This window comes from Narcine bancroftii, chromosome 4 (genome assembly GCF_036971445.1).
Source record: "Narcine bancroftii isolate sNarBan1 chromosome 4, sNarBan1.hap1, whole genome shotgun sequence".
Taxonomy (NCBI): domain Eukaryota; kingdom Metazoa; phylum Chordata; class Chondrichthyes; order Torpediniformes; family Narcinidae; genus Narcine; species Narcine bancroftii.
In genome coordinates this window covers 278,964,904-278,986,870 of record NC_091472.1, presented here as the reverse complement: position 1 = coordinate 278,986,870, position 21,967 = coordinate 278,964,904, and the positions used below count along the sequence as shown (strand labels likewise).

The 21,967-nt window shown below is 39.7% G+C and overlaps 1 protein-coding gene across 4 annotated transcripts in view; it reads left to right on the top strand.

Annotated features, from left to right (window-relative positions):
• Positions 1-21,967, top strand: part of thsd7ba (thrombospondin, type I, domain containing 7Ba) — a 1,034,072-nt gene that overhangs the window by 715,038 nt on the left and 297,067 nt on the right. For 3 of the 4 annotated variants that reach the window (XM_069935128.1, XM_069935129.1, XM_069935131.1), the window contains 2 exons: positions 8,104-8,207; positions 15,142-15,231. In XM_069935128.1, coding sequence (XP_069791229.1) covers positions 8,104-8,207; positions 15,142-15,231 — 194 coding nt within the window. The remainder of the gene's footprint in view (positions 1-8,103; positions 8,208-15,141; positions 15,232-21,967) is intronic. The other variant, XM_069935130.1, reaches the window with a different exon arrangement.

Here is a 21,967-nt window from a genome sequence, read left to right as displayed (position 1 = left end):
AGCTGCAGAAGATAGTGAACGCAGCTAAGAACACTGAACAAACTTCCTTCCCTTTCGTGACTCCTTCCACATTTCCTGTCACCTAGAACAAAACAGCTAACATACTAAAGTGCCTATCACACACCAGACACCTCCCTCCTCTCATTGGGGAAAAGGCCCAAGTGTGTGAAATCATGCACCACAGACTTAAAGCCATGAATACTATTAGGGTCCTGAACGACCTCCACAATAAATATATCGTACTGATCTTGCTTTATACTTATTGATTTTTCCATTTTTACACTAAATTATGTAAATTGAGCTGTTCTACTTTATATGTCTATATGAATATCAGATCTTTAAGACTGTTTGCACAAGAACTCTTCTCACTATACCAGGTACAATGTGAGAAAATAATTTAAACTTAGCAGTAAGTTAAGCTTAACCTGCTTAATCTGTCTCCACACATCAACTTCTTCAACCCAAGAATCAATCTAGAGAACTTTCTCTATGTTGACTTCAATGCAAGGATATTGTTCTTTAAATATGGAGCACAAAACTATGGACAGCATTCAACAGCACTGTAAAATGTCATCAATGTTTCCCTACCCCTTGCAAGAAAGGCCACCATTTCATTAGCCTTACTAATTAATTTCTTTCTTCCAAAGTAGATAATCCCATAGTTTTCTATAATAGAGTCTATCTGCCAACTTCTTGCACAGTCACAAGCTCTTTGTATGATCTTTGTATCTTCAGCAAAGTTTGTAAATAGTTGTAAATTTTATTTAAAAATGGCACTAAACTAGTTATGTGTGTACACGATGACATCAATCAGATGTGTCACTCCACCACTGATAGAACCTTAGAACCATAGAACATTACAGCACAGAAACAGGCCTCTTCGGTCCTTCTAGTCTGTGCTGAACCTTTTTTGCCTAGTCCTACTGTCCTGCACCCAGTCCATAGCCCTCCATACCTCTCCCATCCATGTACCTGACAAAATTCCTCTTAAATGTTAAAACTAGGCCCGCATTCATCATTTTCAGATGGAAGCTTGTTCCACACCTCCACCACTCTGTCTTCCCTCTCATGTTCCCCTAAGCTTTTCCTCTTTTACTCTTAAACCATGTCCTCTGGTTTGTATCTCACCTACCCCAGGAAGTGTTGGATCTTCTTAAAAAATGTCAAGATTGATAAGTCTTGGGGATCGGATGTGATATACCCCAGGCTGCTGTGGGAAGTGAGGAAAGAGATAGCTAGCTATGATCTTTGAATTCTCTTTAGTTGCAGGGGAGATGCCGAAGGATTGGAGAATGGCAAATGTTGTCCCCTTGTTTAAAAAAGATAATGGAGAGAATCCTGAAAATTATAGACTGGTGAGTCTTAGGTCAGTGGTGTGCAAACTAATGGAGAAGATTCTTAAGGATAGGATCTATGAGCATTTGGAGAAGTACAGTCTACTCAAGGATAGTCAACATGACTTTGAGAAGGGAAGATCATGCCTCACATGTCTAATTGAGCATTTTGATGAGATAACAAAATAACTTGATGGGCATAGGGTGGTAGATGTGGTCTACATGGATTTTAGCAAGATGCTTGACAAGGACCCCCTTGGGAGACACATCCAGAATGTCACGAGGCATGGGATCAGTGGAATTTTGGCTTGTGTGTATAAAAAAGCAGAGAATAGTAGAGGAAGGAAAGCATTCTGCCTGGAGGTCGATGATTAGTGGAGTGCCGTAAGGATCTGTTCTGGGACCTCTTCTTTTTGTGATTTTTATAAATGATCTGGATGAAGAGGTGGATGGATAGGTCAGTAAGTTTGTGGATGACTTGAAGGTTGGAGGAGTTGTGGATGGAGCTGAGGACTGTTGAAGGTTACAAGAGGATATGGACAGGATGCAGAATTGGGCAGAACAGTGGCAGATGGAATTCAATCCACATAAGTGTGAGGTGATGCATTTTGGAAGGACAACCCAGACATCTGAGAACATAGTTAATGGATGGTTACTTAAGAGTGTGGATGAATAGTTGGACCTTGGGGTGCAAATCCATACATCCCACAAAGTCACTACACAGGTTGTTAAGATAGTTAAGAAGACCTATGGGATATTGGGCTTCATTAATAGGGAGATTGAATTCAAGAGTAGAGAGGTTATGTTGCTACTCTACAAATCTCTGATGCGAGCACAGTTAGAGTATTGTGTTCAGTTCTGGGTCACCTCATTATTGGGAGGATGTGGAAGCTATGGAGAAAGTGCAGAGGAGGTTTACTAGGATGTTGCCTGGACTGGGAAATAAGTCTTATGAGGCAAGGTTAGCAGAGCAGGGACTTTTCACTTTGGAGCATAGAAAGATGAAAGACTTGATAGAGGTCCACAAAATTATGAGAGACATAGATGGGGTGGACAGCCAGCACCTGTTTCCCAGGGCAGGATCACCAAACACCAGAGGATGTGTACAAAACTAAGGGAAGAAAGATTAGGGGAAACATCAGGGGTAAGTTTTTTTTTACACAGTGAATTGCCTTGTCGGGGATAGTGGTGGAGGCTGAAACAATGGGAGCACTTAAGAGACTCTGAAACATAACATAGATTCTTATTAGTTGGTCCTCTCTTAATTCTTTTTATCTTCCTTCAGTTCAAAATATTGTTTTTTATCAATGGTCTAACTTAGGCATCCGATCTTTCTTGAACCTTTTTATCAACCATAATCTTGGCTCTTTCAAACAACTGTCCATTATATTTAATATACCCAGACTCCATTTTTTTTCATTATTTATAGGTTGGGAATTTTTTGAACTTGTTACCTTTGAGACTTCTTCAGGTCTTGGAATTTAATGTTATGGGGAAAACAGAATTTTCATCGTGACCATAAATGGCTGGATCTGACCTGTATGGACTACTTTTATGATCTAAGGATAATTCCCTGGATGGAATTAAAAACTATAGGAACAAGATTTCCAACAAATATTTTCTGAGACTACATGGGATTCCATTTTGAGATGTATTCATTCATCTCCTCTTTGTGCTAGAGTCTAGACACTTGCTATTACAATTTAAATTTGTACATCGTGCCCACTAATCCAAAATCTGATAGGTTAAATCACATGTGATAAATGTAAAACTGAAGAAGGCTCATTTATCATATGCTTTGGTTATGTCCTTCTCTTCTCAATTATTGGGAAGGTATAGTTCATACACTATCTTTAGTTCTTAATATTAATTTGTCTCTAATCCTTTTAGAGCCTTGTTTGGAATATGTGAGCCCAATGATCCGATACAGAATTCTTCACAATCCCATGTAGTAGCTTTTGCTTCCCTCATTGCCAGAAATGCCATACTAATCAAATTAGTATTTGCTGTCCCTCCCACTCACTCTAAATGGCTGACTGATATAATGACTTGTTGTCTTTAGAAGAAAATTAGATGTTCCACTACTGTAAGGAATGTAAACTTTATTTCTTTGAGTTCTTTCCTTAATTATTTCCCAAATTTGTAATCTTAACTAATTTTTGATTCTTGACCACATTGTCTATTTTTTTCATTATCAGATAGTAGTCTATGTAATTTTCCAACCACCTCTGTAGGTAGGGGTTTGAATTTGTAGATTAGCCAGTTTATTTTTTTGCATGTACTTTAAAAAAAAATGTAACATAGGTTGCATTATTACTGATACAATTACAGCTACACAATCCTTTATCCGAACATCTAAAATCCGGAAAGGTCCAAAATCTGGCAATTGGGGAGAGAGGCGGCAGCGCGAGTTGGGTGGGTAAGGGGGGAGACCGGTAGAGCGAGTTGGGTGGGTGAGGGGGGGTGGGGGGAGACGGCAGAGTGACTGGAAGGGGGTGGGAGTGGATACGGCAGCACAATTTGGGTTGGCTTAAATCTGGCTTTCCGAAATCTGGAAAAATCCAAAATTCGGAACACACTATCCCCCAAGGGTTCCGGATAAAGGATCGTGTACCTGTATATAAATTTAATTATTGTTCTGTTCATGTTTATTTATCTATGTAGCATTTGCTAAATGAAATTATTTTAAAAAATTGAAAAAAGAGACTTAGTCACATGGATGAAAGAAAATAGAAGGTTACAGGGTAGGGAGAGTTCAGTACTTTTATTTTAGGAAAGATTATATAGATCAGCACAACATCGAGGGCCAAAGGGCTGTATTACTCTATGTATCTCATTGGAAAAAGCCTGTCTACATTTCCTCTGTCTATCCCCTTCATAATTTTAAATACCTCCATCAAATTCTTCTACTCTCTAGGGAATAAAGTCATAACCTTGTTTAACCTTTCCCTGTAACTCAGTTCCTAAAGTCCAGGCAACATTCTAGTACATCTTCTCTGCACTCTTTCAATCTTATTGGTATCGTTACTGTAGTTAGGTGACCAAAACACCACACTATACTCCATCTTTGGCCTCACCAATGTCTTATACAAATTTAACATGACATCCCAACTCCTGTTCTCAATACTTTGATTTATGAGGGCTAATATGTCAAAAGCTCTCTTTACAACCCTATTCACCTGTGATACCACACACAATGCAATGTTGACTATCCCTAATCAGACCATGGCTATCCAAATAATTGCATATCCATTCTCTTAGAGCATCTTCCAGTAATTTACCTTCTATTGACACCAGGCTCACTGCCTATAATTCCCAGGGTTACTTTTGTAGCCTTTTTTAAATAACGGATCAACATGAGTTACTCTCCAATCCTCTGGCACCACACCCATAGCTCAGGACATTTTAAATATTTCTGCCAGAACCCCTGCAATTTCTACCCTGGTCTCCCTCAACATCCAAATGAATATCTTGTCAAGCCCTGGGGATTTATTCACAGTTATTTGCTTTAAGGCAGCAAGCACTTCTCTTTAATCTGTATGTGTTCCATGACCTCACTGTCTGTTTTCCTTACTTCCCTGACTCTGCCCTTTTCCTGAGTGAATACTGATGAAAAACATTTTTTAAGATCTCTCCTATCTATTTTGGCCCCATACAAAGCCAATCACTCTGATTTTCAAGGGAACCAATTTTGTACCTTAATATCTAGAAACCTTAATGTTTGTCCTTCACATTGTCTGCCAAAGCAACCTCATGACTTCTTTCAGTCTTCTTGTATACTTTCTTGAGATTTCTCTTTATACTCCTCAAGTATTTCATTTGCTCCATGTTGCCTATATCTGTTATATAACTCTCTGTTCTTCCAAACCTGATCCCCAATATCCCTCAAAAACCAAGGTTCCTATGCCTTCTAACCTTGCCTTTGATCTGAGAGGAGCATACAAATGCTGTACTCTCAAAATTTCACATTTGAAGGTCCTCCACTTACTTCGCACATTCTTGCCCGTAAACAATTTATCTCAGTCCACGCATTCTAGATCCTTTCTCATTTCCTCAAATTTGGCCTTTATCCATTTTAAACTCAATCTATCCTTCTCCATATTTAACTTGAAAATAATGGCATTATGATCATTGGACCCAAAATGTTCCCCATACACACACTTCTGTCAGCTGTCCTGTCTCGTTCCCTAATAGGAGAACTAGTATTGGACTCTGTCCAGTTGTTACCTCTAAATATTGATTTAGAAAATTTTCCTGAACACGTTTGACAAACTCCAAGTCATTCAGCTCTTTTAGAGTAAATGAGTCCCAGTCAATATGTGAAAAATTAAAATCTCCTACCATCATAACCTTATGTTTCCTGCAGCTGTCTGCTATCTCTCTAAAGATTTGTTCCTCCAATTCTCGCTGATTATTGGATAGTCTATAATACAACCCCATGAGTATCGTCATAGCTGTCCTGTTCCTCAGCTCCATCCATATACCCTCAGTAGACTAGCCCTCTGGTCTGTCCTGCCTGAGCACAGCTGTGATATTTTCCCTGACGAGCAATGCAACTCCTCCCCTTTCAATCCCCTGCCCCCCTCCCCCCGTTCTATCACACCTGAAGCAGCAGAAGCCCAGAACATTGAACTGCCAGTCCTACCCCTCCTGCAACCCAGTTTCACTAATGACCACAAAGTCATAATTACACGTGCTAGTCCATAATCTAAGCTTGTCTGCATTTACTCCAACATTCCTTGCATTGAAATAGATGTATCTGAGAACATTTCACCATGTTAAACCCCTTGATTTCTAACAGTGCATACAATTTTAACATAATCTTTTCCCTCCACCACTCCTCTATCTGCTCTGGCATTCTGGTTCCCCTCCCAATGCAAATCCAGTTTAAACCCTCCAGAGCAGCTCAAGGATATTAGTCCCTACCCAGTTCAGATGCAAACAGTCCTATCGCAACAGGTCCAACTCACCCTGGAAGAAAGCCTAATGATCCAGAAACCTGAAGCCCTCCCTCCTGAACCATGATTTTAGCCATGTGTTAAGATGACATCCTCCTATTTCTAATCTCACTAGCATGTGACAAGGGTAGCAATCCTGAGATCACTACCCTGTCCTCTAACCTAGCACCTAACTCCCTGAACTTTCCTTGAAGGACCTCTTCACCTTTCCTTCCCACATTATTGGTCTCTACGTGGACCACAACATCTGATTGCTCACCCTCCCTCCTTGAATGCCATGAACGCAATCTGAAATATCTCAGATCCTGGGACCAGGGAGGCAATGAACCATCCAGGACACTCGATGTCTTCCACAGAAACCTCTCATCTGTCCCCCTCACTACAGTTCACCTCTTCTCCTCCCTTCTCTTCTTAGCCACAGGACCGGACTCTGTGCCAGAGACCTGATCTCCATGCTTGTCCCTGGTAGGTCTCCCCCAATGTTATCCAAATGGTATACTTCTTATTGAAGGGGATGACCACAGGGTTCCCTGCACTGCCTGCCTATTCCCTTTCTCTCCTGACTGTCACCAGTCTACCCTCCTCCTGCCTCCTAGGTGTGATATTGTCCCTGTATTTCCCATCTTTCTGAATGATCCAGACCTATTCCTTAACTTGGCTTGTCAGCAGCTGCAGCTGGATGTACTCTTGCATATGAAGTTGTCAGGGATACCAGTGGCTTCCCTGACAACCCACATTTTGCAAAAGGAGCATTTCCATGCCTTGGCTGCCATTCATTGTATATAACTAGATGAACAAAATATATATTAAAAAAAAACCTGCCCTTACCTGTGCCTACCTGCTGAATCCTTTTTGTTCCTCCAATAGCATGGCCCTTTCTGACTTCAACTCCGACTATTTCTCACCTCTTACCTGTGCTTTCAGTCTTCCAGTTCGATTTTACAGACAATAGATACAGACTCACATTTGCAGAATTGAGATTCATAACATTTCTCCATAATAAAGACATAAGGAGGCACATATTATCAATGAAGCTCGACACTGGTTATGAACATCTCTGCACAATACTTCTGTCTGTTCTTTGGTAGGCTTTCCTTTTTCTAGATCTTGTTTCTCAAGTCTTAATTATTCTGTGCATTTGCCTTATATTTTATTTTGTTCTGATTTTCCCTTCATTGTTTTCTGAACCTTTTTCATTTGAATTCAGATACAAACATACACCCAAATATCATGTTCTCCACACATCTATGATGTATATACCTGGACCATATATCAACTGATTAATATCATGAATTCAGTACTCTTCATCTTACATTCATTCTGTAATGTTTTCATTTCCCATGAACAACTGCCCCACCCTTCAATATCCTTTGCCATATAATCTTATCACAATTACTCTCAGCATCTGCTGACACCTTATGAACATTTGCAGTCCTCCAAACACTTCATCTACCAACAGGTTATTTTTGGGAAGTGGGAGGAAACTGAATCACTGGTTGCTGGAAGAAGCTATCTTCCTAGTTCTATTATTTCACCCAAGGTAACTACAAATCCAAAGATTTTTATCGCAACTGACACGAACAAAAGCACCAACAAATTTGCGTATCGAACACAGATGTCATTAACCCTTCTCTGCCAGCCTTCCTATCATGACTTGAGCCTATGGTCACTTGTCCTCATCAATGCCATTGAATAGGTTAGACACAATTGTTTACAGGCCACTGATGAGAGTAAAATCAATTGATCTTAAACTGAGTTAACATGATCATTTGGAAGGGAGTATCATCACTTTGTTTTTCTTTTCACTTCAGATGGAAGACGCACAAATGGCATCACTGTGTTTTGCCCCCTGATTATGTCAGACAGGGGATGATGGGAGCCACTGAAAATTGTGGGTCTGGTTTACAATCCAGGGGTAAGACCAGAGTGATTTTTAAAAAATCTTATCAACAGCCATAAGAGATTTCTGTAAAATCATACAAAGTCCAATGTTCTTAATAATTGTCAAGCCATATGGAATTGGAGACTGAGCTTCCCAGTATATGTGAGGCAGTGAATTATTGGGCAGTATTAATTATTTTAAATGTCTTTGTTTAAAAATAATTACATTTATTTAAGTGCCTTTATAACTTTGTTATAATTTTTTAAATTTTAATAATCTTTGGAAGTTTAAATTAAATGATGTTCGATAATTTCTAAATATTTCTGAATACCAGGGATATTTATGAACATTAAAAGTACTTGAAAGCTCTGATGATTGGCAAACCTTGGGAGAGTGACTCAGCTGCCAGCCAAAGTACTTTAGATGTTTGTTGGGTGGGGTTTGAACTGCCCTGTCCAGGTGATAGTATTTTTATTATGAAAAGCTATGCCACATCTCACTCTTTAGGGACACAGGGATGCAGGAATCTAGAGGAACAAGCAATCTGCTAGAGGAAGTCAATGGGCTGAGTAGCTCTTGTGGGGAAGAAAGGATTTGTCAATGTTTCCAGTTGAGACCCTGCATCAGGGCAGATGCACCAAGGTGGGGGGGGGGGGGGGAGGAGGAATGGGAGTTTTGTATCCCATAATATTTCCCATTTTCATCTTCCAACTTATCAGATTCCACTAATTGTGGCTTCTGAGTTCTCAGCTTCCAGCAGATATCTCATCCTTCACAATTCCCTCCTATCTCATCTGCCTTTTCATTTTCAGCCTCCTCCCTATCACTCACTAACCTCCTCCAAATTCCAACCCTCCCTACCCCTCCCCGTAATCCACCTGGCCCTATTTGCCCACCATCCTTCATCCTTCCTGTTCATCAGTCCCTACTGGACTCTATCTCCCCTGCTTCTCTTTATATTGGCTATCGTCTCTTGCCCTCACAGCCCTGACACACAGTCTTTATCAACAATTCCTTTTCCTCCACAAATATTTATCAATCTGCCGAGTTCCTCCAACAATTTGTTGCTCCACTTGTTTGAATGTCAGGTAGATTTGGGGTGTGAATTGATGCAGGAAGCAAGACATGTCACACAATGAGCTACAACCATTCTGATTGTTGAGAAACACAAAAGTGCAGATGCTCCAATCTTGAACAAGCAAACAATTGTAGGAGACACTCTTCATGTCAGACAGCATCCATGAATAGAAATGGGCAGTCACTATTTTGGGTTGAAAGCTTAATTAAGCTAGCATAGGTGAAATTACATATGTAGCAAAGAGAGACAGACAGACAGAGACAGATAATTGCAGGGGTTGCTAAAGAAGAGATTGAACAATGATATCAGATGGAAGTAGAGGTCTATTCACAAGATGGGAGTGAGTCTTGTTTCAGAGGACTTGCATATTATAATTTTTGAAGATTGTGATGGAGGTGGTTAAATTATTGCAATATTACATTATTGTAGTTTAGTTCTGAAGATAAATGCTACTTATAACAATCACAAACCATCTAGTTCCACACTGAGAATTTTCTAACATCTGGGGATTACATCTTCTTTAAATGTATTAAAGGAATTTTATTGTTGTTGCCTTGACTGACTTGTTATCAGTCATGATCTTTGTCTCTTGTTGATTGCTATCTATTCTACAACCTTAAAGTAGACTGAATAATTGTCTACTATGTGGGAATGGTCTGAGGACAGGCTTTACTTGGCACATTCTATTCTAAATAAGACGCTTAATAAAACTCAAAGCAAAAGATATGCCACACATGCTCTATTTTCAACCCATGAATGTTAACTTTAGTAATAAAGTACTATCAGTATATTACATGAATGTATATCCACTTGATCCAGAGTCACCTGTTGGAGCACTAACTGAGGTGTTTCAATCATCTCTTAAAAAGGAGTTACTTATTGATTTTAACCTCTGGTAAAAGGCTTTGCAAAGTTTTTGGAAGACTTTTGGGAGTCACAATGGGATAGATGCCAGAGCAGGCATGTCAGATTTTCTGTGAGAGTGTTGAATACTTTCATTGTTGAGATGGAGCATTGCAGAAATGTCATGTTTACATAAACCCCCCCCCCCCAAAAAAAAATCCTTCTGGTCTCATATGAAGTGACAGATTTGAAATAAAGCACCAATGAAAAAGTAAGTCATGCCACTGACATAACATTTGAGCAGCTGAGCCAAGTGTCCAATACACATCTTTTTTCTAAAGTCCTAATCATTTACCCCCTCCATAAATCTTCATCCGCGAAGCCAAGCCAAAGAATCATTGACCAATCAATCAATAATGTCTAAACATCAGAACTCCTAATATTTACATACATTAACATTAACTATAAGATTCACAATCCATCTTCTATGTTATACCCATGAGCAGTTATGGAAACTTTGCAATACATTATTTAAGAACAGTGCATGACACCAACACATTCCCTTGCTGTACAAGACCAAAGACCATACATAAGACATAGGAGCAGAACTAAGCTATTCAGCCAATTGAGTCTGTCCTCCCATTCAATCATGAGCTGATCCATACTACCTGTCCTCTTCTCCATAACCTTTGATGCCCTGACTGAAAAAGAACCCATCAGCCACCTATGGCAACAGATTCAGCACCCTCTGGTTCAAGATATTTCTGTGCATCTCTGTTCACTCCTGGGATTGTGTTAGACTCTCCCACCATGGGAATCAACCTTTCTATATCAACTCTATCCACGCCTTTCTACATTCAAAATGTTTCAATGAAATCCACCCTCATTCTTCTATATTCCAACAAATACAGCTGTCAAAGGTTCCTCATATGATAACCCCTTCATTCCTGGAATCATCCTTGTGAACTTCCTTTGAACCTTTATCCCTCTGCTATTTATGATCCTACAGTTCTGATTCTATGCTGTCAAATAGCCTTGATATCCTCCCTGGCCAAACAGTGGCAGCTAAGCAAGATGATGAGATCTTAGAAACTAGTCGTCGAGACACTGAGGAAGGTAACTTTGTGGCAGGATTTGAACATGTCAATCACTAAGCACGGTTGGTCCACAGCTGAAATAAGAGGAACTCATACCTGATCCCTAGAAGTCAGGGACTCAGATAGAAAGTGGTTGATATTTGGAATTCACTTTCAGAGGAACTGGTGGACTAAAGAGACATTTGGACAGGGACTTGAATGGACAAGGCAGTGAAATATTTGGGTAAATGAGATTAATGTAGAGGTCAACTCTCTGACAGTGTCACTCTAACCACCACAGATCATGCCAAGGCAAAGTGGTCTAAGACCAGATGGAAGTATGGTCAGGTCATACATGCGTTCAATAATTTGGTTTTGAGATATTCAACAAGATATGTAACAGTAGTAAACTTTTTTTTTGCTGGGGAACACATGTAAGAATGCACATTTTAAACTTGAGTCTCAAGGGTATGTGCTTGGAAGTTTGTCAGGCCTGAATAAATCTACTTAAAATGTCAAACACTGTGGCATTCAGCTCCAATTTTGGCCAAGGATTTTTGTGGAACGTGCACTGAAGTGGTAGCCACTTCAAATTCATTTGTGGACCTTCATACAACTTCCACTAGTTAATTTCCCATGATCTATGCAGAAGCTCCGATCATCTGATGGTCAGTGGAAGTTCTGACAAGTCAAGTCAAATCAAGTCAAGTTTATTGTCATCTGGTTGTACAAGTACAACCTGAGAATCAGTGTTCTCCAGTCCTCGGTGCAAAACATGCAGATGTACAACCAGACATAACAGACAAGCAGTACATAGCCTGAACTTGGAGAAGTGAGAAGTGAATGATTGGACAGTGAAACAGAGAACTTTCCTGAACATATACACATTACATACACGCGCTTAGAATTAAAAGTTATAACTTTAAAATTAATCTTGTTATTATGTTTAAAGTAAGTTAAAAGCAACTTTTGTTTAAGTAACCATTGCCTTGGTGAATTTCTATTGCTGCTGGGTTTTGGAGTCCTCTGGGCTCATAACAATAGTGTGACTCATTGTTGTTGATGATGAGGTCATCTACTATTGTGTCATCTGCAAACTGATAATACTTTTGGATCTGAATCTGGTGATGCAGTCGTGGGTCAATAACGTGAAAAGGAGGGGGCTAAGCGTACAGGTCTGAGGCGCAATAGAGACGATGCTCAGTGGTCTGCTACCAACTCGGACAGACTGTGGTTTTTTCATACAAAGTTCTGTACAACTGATATGAAGTCTTATACTGCTGTGCATTCAGCTCCGGGTACTGTTGTTCAAAGGTCTGTGAAATTTTTGTGGTACACCAACAGTTTCTCCTTCAGTACATTATTAGATCTGATGTGTGATCTTCCAGGAAGTCGCAGTGGCTTCAAAATGCTCTAGATGACTTGCTAATCTCAGGTCAGCAGCATTCATCATACCACATAGTATTACCATTAGTGCCTTTGCTATTTCAACATGGGTTACAGTCATAGGAAGGAAAAAAGACACACAAAAATTCTTTTCATGTGTAGTAAGCAAATTAAGATAGTACTTTAAATCATCTTTTTGTATACTATGCCCCCCTTAGGACTCTGCTCAAAGTTTTGGCTCCCTTCGCTGTGATGATGCAAGTTTAGTTAGTTTCTTCTGTAATTCTCCCCTATGGATTACATAAACAAATACAAATAATTTATGATTTTAGTCTGTGTCCCCTTTACATGTGCTGTAGGCCCCAGTGGGGCCATGTATTTCTCCTTGAGAATAGCTGCTTTAAATTTCACAAATCAGAATCAAAATTTATTGTCTTGAACAAGTCATGAAATTCGGTGTTTTTGCGACAGTGTCATAGTGTAAACGTTCATAATGTAAACCATCTTACAACATTACTATAAAGAAACAGCAGCATCTTTGGTTCATTGATTTTTCAGGAATCTGATGGATTACTAGTTTGAGGAGGTTCATGTTGATCTAAAACTATACACCATAGTTTACGTATTCTACTGCTCATAGTGGATAATCAACGTTTAAAATTCTCCCAGCAGCACCAGCTGACAATTCCTCTTGCTCTCTTCCCATTCCTCCCACTATTTATAACCCATTTATCTCACACCCCGAAACAATATTTCTAATCATATCAAGAGCATACAGAGAACTGGGATCTCTCTACCTGATCGAATGCTCAAGTGACATCAATGTCATTGCTGCCGTCGACCCATGAGGATGGGGACCGGAGACATGGCTCTTCTCCTTGGGATTCTACAGCTCAGTCATGAACCTGATGGCCCCGTACAGGCTTTAAACAGCCTGTTAAAGGGGCTGAGAAGTGATAACAAAAACAAATTTCCATCCATTATTCTGAAGGAAATCAGATGAGATTTCTCGTCTGACATTATCATTTTAGAAGCTGACTGTGGGGCTATATAATGTCACCTTCATTTGACAGATGACCACAGAGCAAAATTTATTCATTGACTGTTAAATACTTTGAGATGTTCTGAGGTATATAAATGAAGGACATTTTTGTAATCAACATATATCCAGAACATAGGTGGAATAAGTTGAGTGTCTTGCTCTGACCCTATCAGTGAGATCAGTCAGTCTAATTCTTAGACTTAACTAAATACACTTGCATTTCTTTCCATATTCTTGAAATAATTTATTATTCACTGACTTAGTATGAATACTTTATGAATTAGAGTTCAAAACTCATAGACATTTGAGAAAACTGTCATATCTCCACCTATACACAAACTAATATTGGCTCACTCACCTACCACCCACCAGCTTTGCATCTAACATCTCTTCCTCCACTATTTCATCCACGTACTATGAGATCACACCACTAGACACATTTTTCCCTCTCCTTCCCTCTCTGCCTTCTGCAGGGACTGCTACCTCCATAATTTCCTTGTCCTCTCCTCCCTTCCCCCGAATCGCCTTCTTGGCGCCTTCCCCGGTAACTGCAGGAAGTGCTACACTTGTGCCCACACCTCCTCCCTCCTACCATTTTGGGTCCCAAACAGTCCTTCCAAGTGAAGCAATACTTCACTCATGAATCAGTAGAGATCATCTACTGCATCCATTGCTCCCATTGTGGTCTTCTCTACATTGGAGAGACAAGAGGCAGACTGAGAGACTGCTTTGTTGAGCACCTCAGCTGTCTGCTGCAATAGCATGGATCTCCAGTGGCCACCCATTTCAATCCCCCATCTCATTCTCAAGCCACATATCTGTCCATGATTTTGTCCACTGCCAGATTGAGACCACACGCAAATTGAGGGAACAACACCTCATATTTCGTCTGGGCACCCTCCAACTGGATGGCATTAACATTGACTTTTCTTCTCCATAGCCTTTTAATTCAGTCACCTGTCTGCTTTTTTACTTCTACTTTGAAGAAGGACTCAGGCTTGAAATGTTGGTTATATACCTTTACCTCCTATGGATGCTGTGAGCCTTCCATCATTCCAGTGTTTCTACTACAATCACAGCATCTGTAGACTTTGATAAACCAGTTTGATCTGCAAAATGTCAGATTGGAAAATGAAATGGCCCTTTGAGAATTTTGCTGCCTATTCATTTGTTTTGCAAATATAGTGTACTGCAAAATTAACGTCAAACCAATGGGAATATTCTTATTGATTCCTGAAGCACAGAGGTGTTTCAATTCATTGTAATAATTTAATCCATATACAAGTTTTGCACTTAATTGAATTACAAATCTACGTATAATATTGTAGCAATGATATTGTTAGTTGAGCAGGGGGTCACTTTTTTTTTAAAAAATGTAGTTTTCAAGGGATCCAGCTTCATACACTACTCTTCCACCTGAAAATTGATAGGAGTCTTATTAAATTCAGTAAAATATTAAGACTGATTATTTAGCTTAAATGAAAAATCTTTGAAATTTAAACTGACAGTAATTTGTTGAACCACAGTTTTTTGGAATTGCAGTACCACAGCGCCCCTCTCCTAGTCATACTTTAGCGCAGGAATACATTGTGTCTGATCTAAGAGGGAAACCAGATAACGAACAACTAGAAGGTAAGAATTAGAAGCTGCAAGAGTTCTTTCTAATCTCACTTTGAAAGATTATGAAAAGTCATCAACTACCCTTGATCTTCTGAAGGCAATCAAAACCTTGATCCTTTATCAATTGTCTTTAATTCCAGCCAAACTTTGATCATCGTCCTTGTGTTCCCAAACTCGTATTAGTTCTACCATCTCCCTTTCTGGCTGATTATTGTCACAGTCCTTTCCTAGGGCTTCTTCTACCATTTCAACCAGTTGGTTGCATGCAATTCACTGACCTATTCTCAGAATATATGCTTACCCTCTCCCCCACAGCCTGCAGTCTCTATCTCTCATTCACTCTTTCCTCCACATTCCTCCTTTTCCCTATATTTCCCCTCTTCGCTATCAACCCTGCTTTCTGTTCCTCAGTTCTACATTCTTTCAATATCCCCTTTCATTCACCCATTCCCATTTTTTTCTTGATTCCTCTGGGTAGCACAGTTAACATAGCGGTTAGCACAACATTATTACAACGCCAGTGACTTGGGTTTGAATCTGGCACTGTATTTAAGGAGTTTGTACATTCTCCTGCATTGGCATATGTTTTTCCTGAGTGCCCCTGTTTCCTCCCATCCTTTGAAATGTACAGGTTTGTAGGCTAATTGGGTGGCACGGGCTGAAGGGCCGGAAGGGCCTGCTACCATGCCAAATGTCTAAATTTTAAAAAATAATTTAAAATGCAATTTTCCCCAGCTACTACTTTTCATTGGCCTATTCTGTTTCTAATATCTACCTTTTGCTAGCTGACGTTGAAAGAGATTCAGTTGAATGTATTGGCACATGTTCTTGATTTCTGCTCAAAATCTTAAATCAAAATGAAGTTCAAGAAATAGACATCTCAGTCCCATAACAATAATAGAGTCACCAGATAATATGACAACAACTTGAACTCTATAATATTTCATAACTAAAGTGATCCTCCCAGAAGCTGTTTTGGGTCGATACTGATGTCACTTTATGAAAAAGGGACTAAATAATCAGAAAATGTCAAGCATGAGTAATCCTTTCAGTAACATTGTTTTCTTTTCTGACTGAATACTGAAAGGAAATAATATTATTTTACATCTTGTAACTGCCAACTTTTGAAGTTCAATGTCAGAAAATTGATTCTGTTTAATTTAAATGACTATTCATGCAGTTGGATTAACTACTTTGAAAGCTCTTCTGTTATTCATTTATCTCTGTGCAATTTTTATCCAAACCCCTACTTTGGGTAAGACAAAAGTATTCCTTGCTTAATGAAATCAAATGGTCTTGCAGAAGTATAATATTCCCAGGTTGATTTTTATCTCACTCGAGTATCTAAAGAACACTTTAAGGTACCTTGAATTTGCTTTCTGTCATGAATAATTCTGATAAGTACAATATGTTACACAATACACTTTATTGGACATGGTTTTGGAATTTGACTGCTGATCTGTAAGGACCAGTTGCTTCACTGACAGGTAAGTTAAATGACCAAGATTTGTGAATTCAGGTATTTGCCAGAATTTCTTGCTTTCTGTACATTTGCATTGATGCAGGAATATCAAAGCAAGCTAATAATTGATAGATTTAATATTTCTGGTAAAATGTTGGCTAACTGCAATATTTAAGCAAAACCTTTGGTTTTGCTCTTCCTTAGTGGTTAATCAGTTGTCGAAATAGCATTATGGATATTGCGATGAATGGGATAATTGAGAGATAAATGGTGAATTGAACCGTTTGAGTCTGGAGTACACAATGCTGAAGTTTAATTAGAGTAAAATAACAAATGAACAGATAAAATATAACCCTTCTCCAATGTGAAAAAATATCACATATAGTTGACACCATCAAGAACACAGGGGTTAATTTCTCATATTAGTTCAGATGAACTATGATTTGTTTATTATCACAGGTGCTGAGAGAGTGTGGAAAAACTTTGCTTTGCATGCTATCCACTCATGTCAGCCAATCCTTGAGTTCGACAGGTAGGACAAAACAAAAACAAAAGTGCAGAAAATGGTGTGTCAGAGAAAGAGCTCAGTTAAATACAATGGAAGAAGAGCATCAATTTATAACTAAGGGGACTATTCTGCCGGGAAGAAACTGACCTTGAATCTGGAGGTGTGTTTTTTTTTAAATGTGTGTATCATCTGCTCAGTGGTGGTGGTGGTGGGGGGTGGGGGGTAGAGAAGAGAGTGTGACTGGGATGGGATTGGTCTTTTAATATTCTGGCAGTTAGACATGTGGAAACAATCCATGGAGGGAAGGGTGATTTGTGTGAATGTCTGAGCTGCAATATTAGCTCTGTAATTGGCCAGAGCCTTTCCCATAGCAAGAGGTTATGCAACCAGACAGGATACTTTCTGGATCTGTATCTGGAAGAGATTTACCTCTTTTCACATCAAAGTCAATGATTAATCAACACTGCAGCTTGAAGCCGTGTTACTTTCAAGTTCACCTCTATATGTCATTTTAAAACCAAACTACCAATGCAGTACACAGTTTAAAAAAAAGTGAGACCACATTCCTCCATAAACCACAGTGCTACATTTAAACGACAAAAACTACACAAAAACAGCATGAGACAACACGAGATGACACTATTTCTACGCAAGACAAAGCAACATGAAGTGAATAAAAAACAGGGTAACAAAACAACAATTTACAAAATTGAGACCATAGACACTGTAGAAACTTGCTACAATATAATAGACTCTGGATATTGAAAGTCTGATAGGTTGAGTCAAGAAACCGCCACCAGGTACAGAGAGGCCACTGTGGGCTGCTGCTTTTGCAGGTTTGCAGTAATTGACTAGACTCTAGATTTTAAAAGTTTGACAGCTAAATGAAGAAGTTACCACACAGTTCACAATCCATAGGAGCCCGAAAGCCTCAACACCATCTGCTACAGAAGTCCGTGATCCAAGACGGTGCAACCTCCAAGACCCCATACCAGACACGAGACACCACTGCTCCAGACATCACGGCACACCTTCTGCAGAACATGCTACGATGTCCCCACCTCCAACGAGCAACGCTAAAAACTGGAGGCATCGTCCCCACAGCAGAGACTCGGTCTTCATAGCAATTGGCTCTGTCTACTCATGTGAAACTACATAAATATAGTTTAATTCAAGTTAATTAAAATAATGACCATTATTACATATGTGTCTGCATATATACATGCATATATATATATATATATATATATATATATTTAGATATAGGATACACACACACAGATATGATATCACATACAACCCTAAGATTCCTTCATCCTGTGGCTGGGGCAGAATTACCACTAACTGGTAGTGCAAAGATAAACTGAACACAGTGTAAACATGTAAACAAATAAAAGAACTGTAAACAGATAATAAACATAAACAAGCTGACTGTACAATACAGAGAGAACAAAAGAAAATCAATAAAGTGTGCAAATAAGTCCTTAAATGAGTCTCTGATTGAGTTTGTCATTGAGGAGTCTGATGATGGAGGGATAGCAGCTGATCCTGAACCTAGTGGTGTGAGTCTTGTGGCAGCCATACCTTTTTCCAGATGGCAGCAGTGAGAACAGAGTGTGTGCTGGGTGGTGTGGGTCTGATGATTGCTGGCAGTGTTCCCTGTAGATGTTCTCAATAGTGGGAAAGGTTTTGCCTGTGATTTTCTGGGCTGTATTCACTAGGCTTTACACTCAGGAGTACTGATGTTCCTATTCCAGACCGTAATGCAGCTAGTCAGCGCACTCTTCACCACACCTCTGTTGAAATTTGCCAGGGTTTTTGGTGTCACACCAAATCTACACACACTCCTGAGAAAGTAGAGGTGCTGACGTGCTTTCTTCATGATGTCATTGGTGTGTTAGGTCCAGGAAAGATCCTTCGAGATAGTGACTCTCAAGAACTTAAATATGCTCACCCTCTCCACCTCTGATTCCCACAATGATCACTAGATTGTAAACCCCTGGGTTTCCCTTCCTGAAATCAACAATCAGCTCCTTAGTTTTGGTTACATTGAGTGCAAGGTTGTTGTTGGTGCACCATTAGGCCAAGTTTTCAATTTCCCTCCTATATACTGACTCGTCCCCTTCCTTTATACAACCCACTACCATGGTTTCGTTGGTAAATTTTTAGATGCCGTATTGTCATACTGAACTATGCATTGTAGGTGTAAAGTGAATAGAGCAGAGGGTCAAGAACTCAGCCCCATGGTGCTCTGGTAGTGATGGAGATTGTGGAGGTGAAGTTCTTAACCAATATTCGCTGATTGTGGTCTGAAGGTGAGGAAATCCATGATCCAATTACACAATGGGGTGTTAACTCCCAGGACTTGGAGTTTGCCGCTCACTTTTGAGGGGCTGATGGTGTTAAATGCCTAAGTGTAGTCGATAAAGAGCATCTTTGCTGTCCATGTGTTTTTTACACACACACACACACACACACACACACACACACACACACACACACACACACACACACACACACACACACACACACACACACACACACACACACACACCTGTCATCAGCATGTGATAAATTTTCTTGAATATTTAGTTTGGTATTTCTTTCAAAAGCAGAGCTATATGTTAAAGAAGAACACTGTATCAGTCAGTTCAACAACACAATAAGGGTGGAATAGCTCAGGTACATAAAAGTGGACTGATGGCTCATCCCCAGTGGCATCCTTGATTATTTTTCACTGCAAATACCAGCCCATCAAGTCTTTGGATTATTTTCATGAATATAAATTCCAATTTATATTATTTTCAATATTACAATTTTTATACCAGTATACAAAATTAATAAATGCCAGATTATCCACGTAAAATTTCTTTCCACTCTCCACAGTGATCCAGATGCATACACATAAATTGCAACAAATATTCTGCCTGTGTCTTAGTAAACAACAGCACACCAACATACTACTGAACAAAATACAGCAACTTAGACTCTATCGATGGAAAGAAATTCAGAGTTCACATACCTGTGCCTTAGTATCAGAAATAGTAAAAGAATGGACTCAGTAGAATTTCTGGTGTATTTTTGTTGAATGACAACATTGTCTAACTGAATTAATGCAACCTAGATTGTATACCTAAAATGGATGAGAGGGGGGGGGGGGTGGGGGGGTGGCCTGGGAGGAGGGAGGGGGGAGGGAGAAAAAGTCACTGTAAATGTGTGGAAAAGAAAAAGTGTATATCATGGCTATTGTGATTTATGGTGTGAAAAATAAAAAATTAAAAAAAAAAAATAGTAAAAGTTAAAAATAAAACAAGTTTGCAGTTGTGAGAAAGTGTATGAGGGAGTTAAAAGAAAGAGTGGCAGGCAAGAAGGTCTAAATGGTAGAAGTGGAGGTGGAATCAACTGAAATATCCTCCACAGAATCACAAAGGTTGCCTTATTTATTGTACAGTAGTTATTTATAACTTTTTTTGATGAATGGTTATCATCTGAAAAGTTGACAGTATTTCCAGAAAGTTCTTATCATCTGGCTGGATGCCTGGCATGATTGGAAGATTAGTAAATGGGTGATTGAATTTCTGTTCTTCTATTATCCAACATGTTGAGACTCCAGCATCAAGAATACCGCTTGCTATTTGATACACACTATCAATGACTCTAAAGACTGAGTGAGGAACAGGGTTTAATACACATTAGATTTCGGCTGGCCCAACTCCATGTGCTCGAATAAATGGAACGGGGCAGGGAGATCAACCTTTATGGCCAGGTCACAGGGGGAGGGGACACATAGGGTCGAGTCATCAGTGGGTGAGCCAGCCACTTATGTACAGAGCAGCAGCAGTATATACATATATACATATACATTCATCCCCTCTTTAAAAAAAAACAAGACCCAGTCCTAGAGGTTCAACCAGTCAGGTGGCTTCCTCTGCCTCTCTGACCTGCGCAGCTCCACCGGGGGTGTACTGGTCAGCTCCATTGCTGGTCGGGTGTCTTGAGGCGGGGGGTGGGCAAGGCTGTCGACGTAGGGGTTTTTCTTTCTCATCCTCCAAGGGTCCTATGTTAACTCTGGCCACCCTCTTCCATTTTATATATTTATAAAATTTTTTGCTTTCTGTTTTTATATTTTGTGCCAATTTACTTTCATAATCCTTGTTCCCATTTCTTATTACCCGCTTTGTAACCCCTTGTTGTCTCTCAAAGTTTTCCCAATCTTTCAGTTTCCCACTGCTCTTTGCAGCTTTGTACACCTGCGCCTTCAATTTTATACTCTCCTTTATTTCCTTCGTTAACCACGGTTGACTTTTCCCTCCCTTGTTGCCCTTTTTCCTGACCGGAATATATTTTTGTTGAGCATTATAAAATATTTCTTTGAAAATCTTCCACTGTTCCTCAACTGTTTCATCAATTAGCCTGTGCTCCCAGTCCACTCTGCCCAATTCCTCCCTCATCCTATGGAGGTCACCCCTGTTTAAGCATAATATATTAGTTTTAGATCTAACTATTTCCCCTTCCATCTCAATCTCCATCATTGAGTGAGTGATTGGATAAGGTCTGCACTGGTTCATGGTCACGAAAGCCAGGATCAGGTCGTTGTTGTCGCTGTTGGAGGGGAGGCCTGACCAGTAAGATGGTGGCCTCCATGTTGACCACGTTGCATCGGAGGAAGAAGGAGGAACTGACGTCAACTGGGAGTCAGAAGGTGGAGATGATGTCACCCAGGAAGGTGGAGGAGATGCTGGGTAAGATGGCAACGCCTGGTTTGCACATGTGGTCGA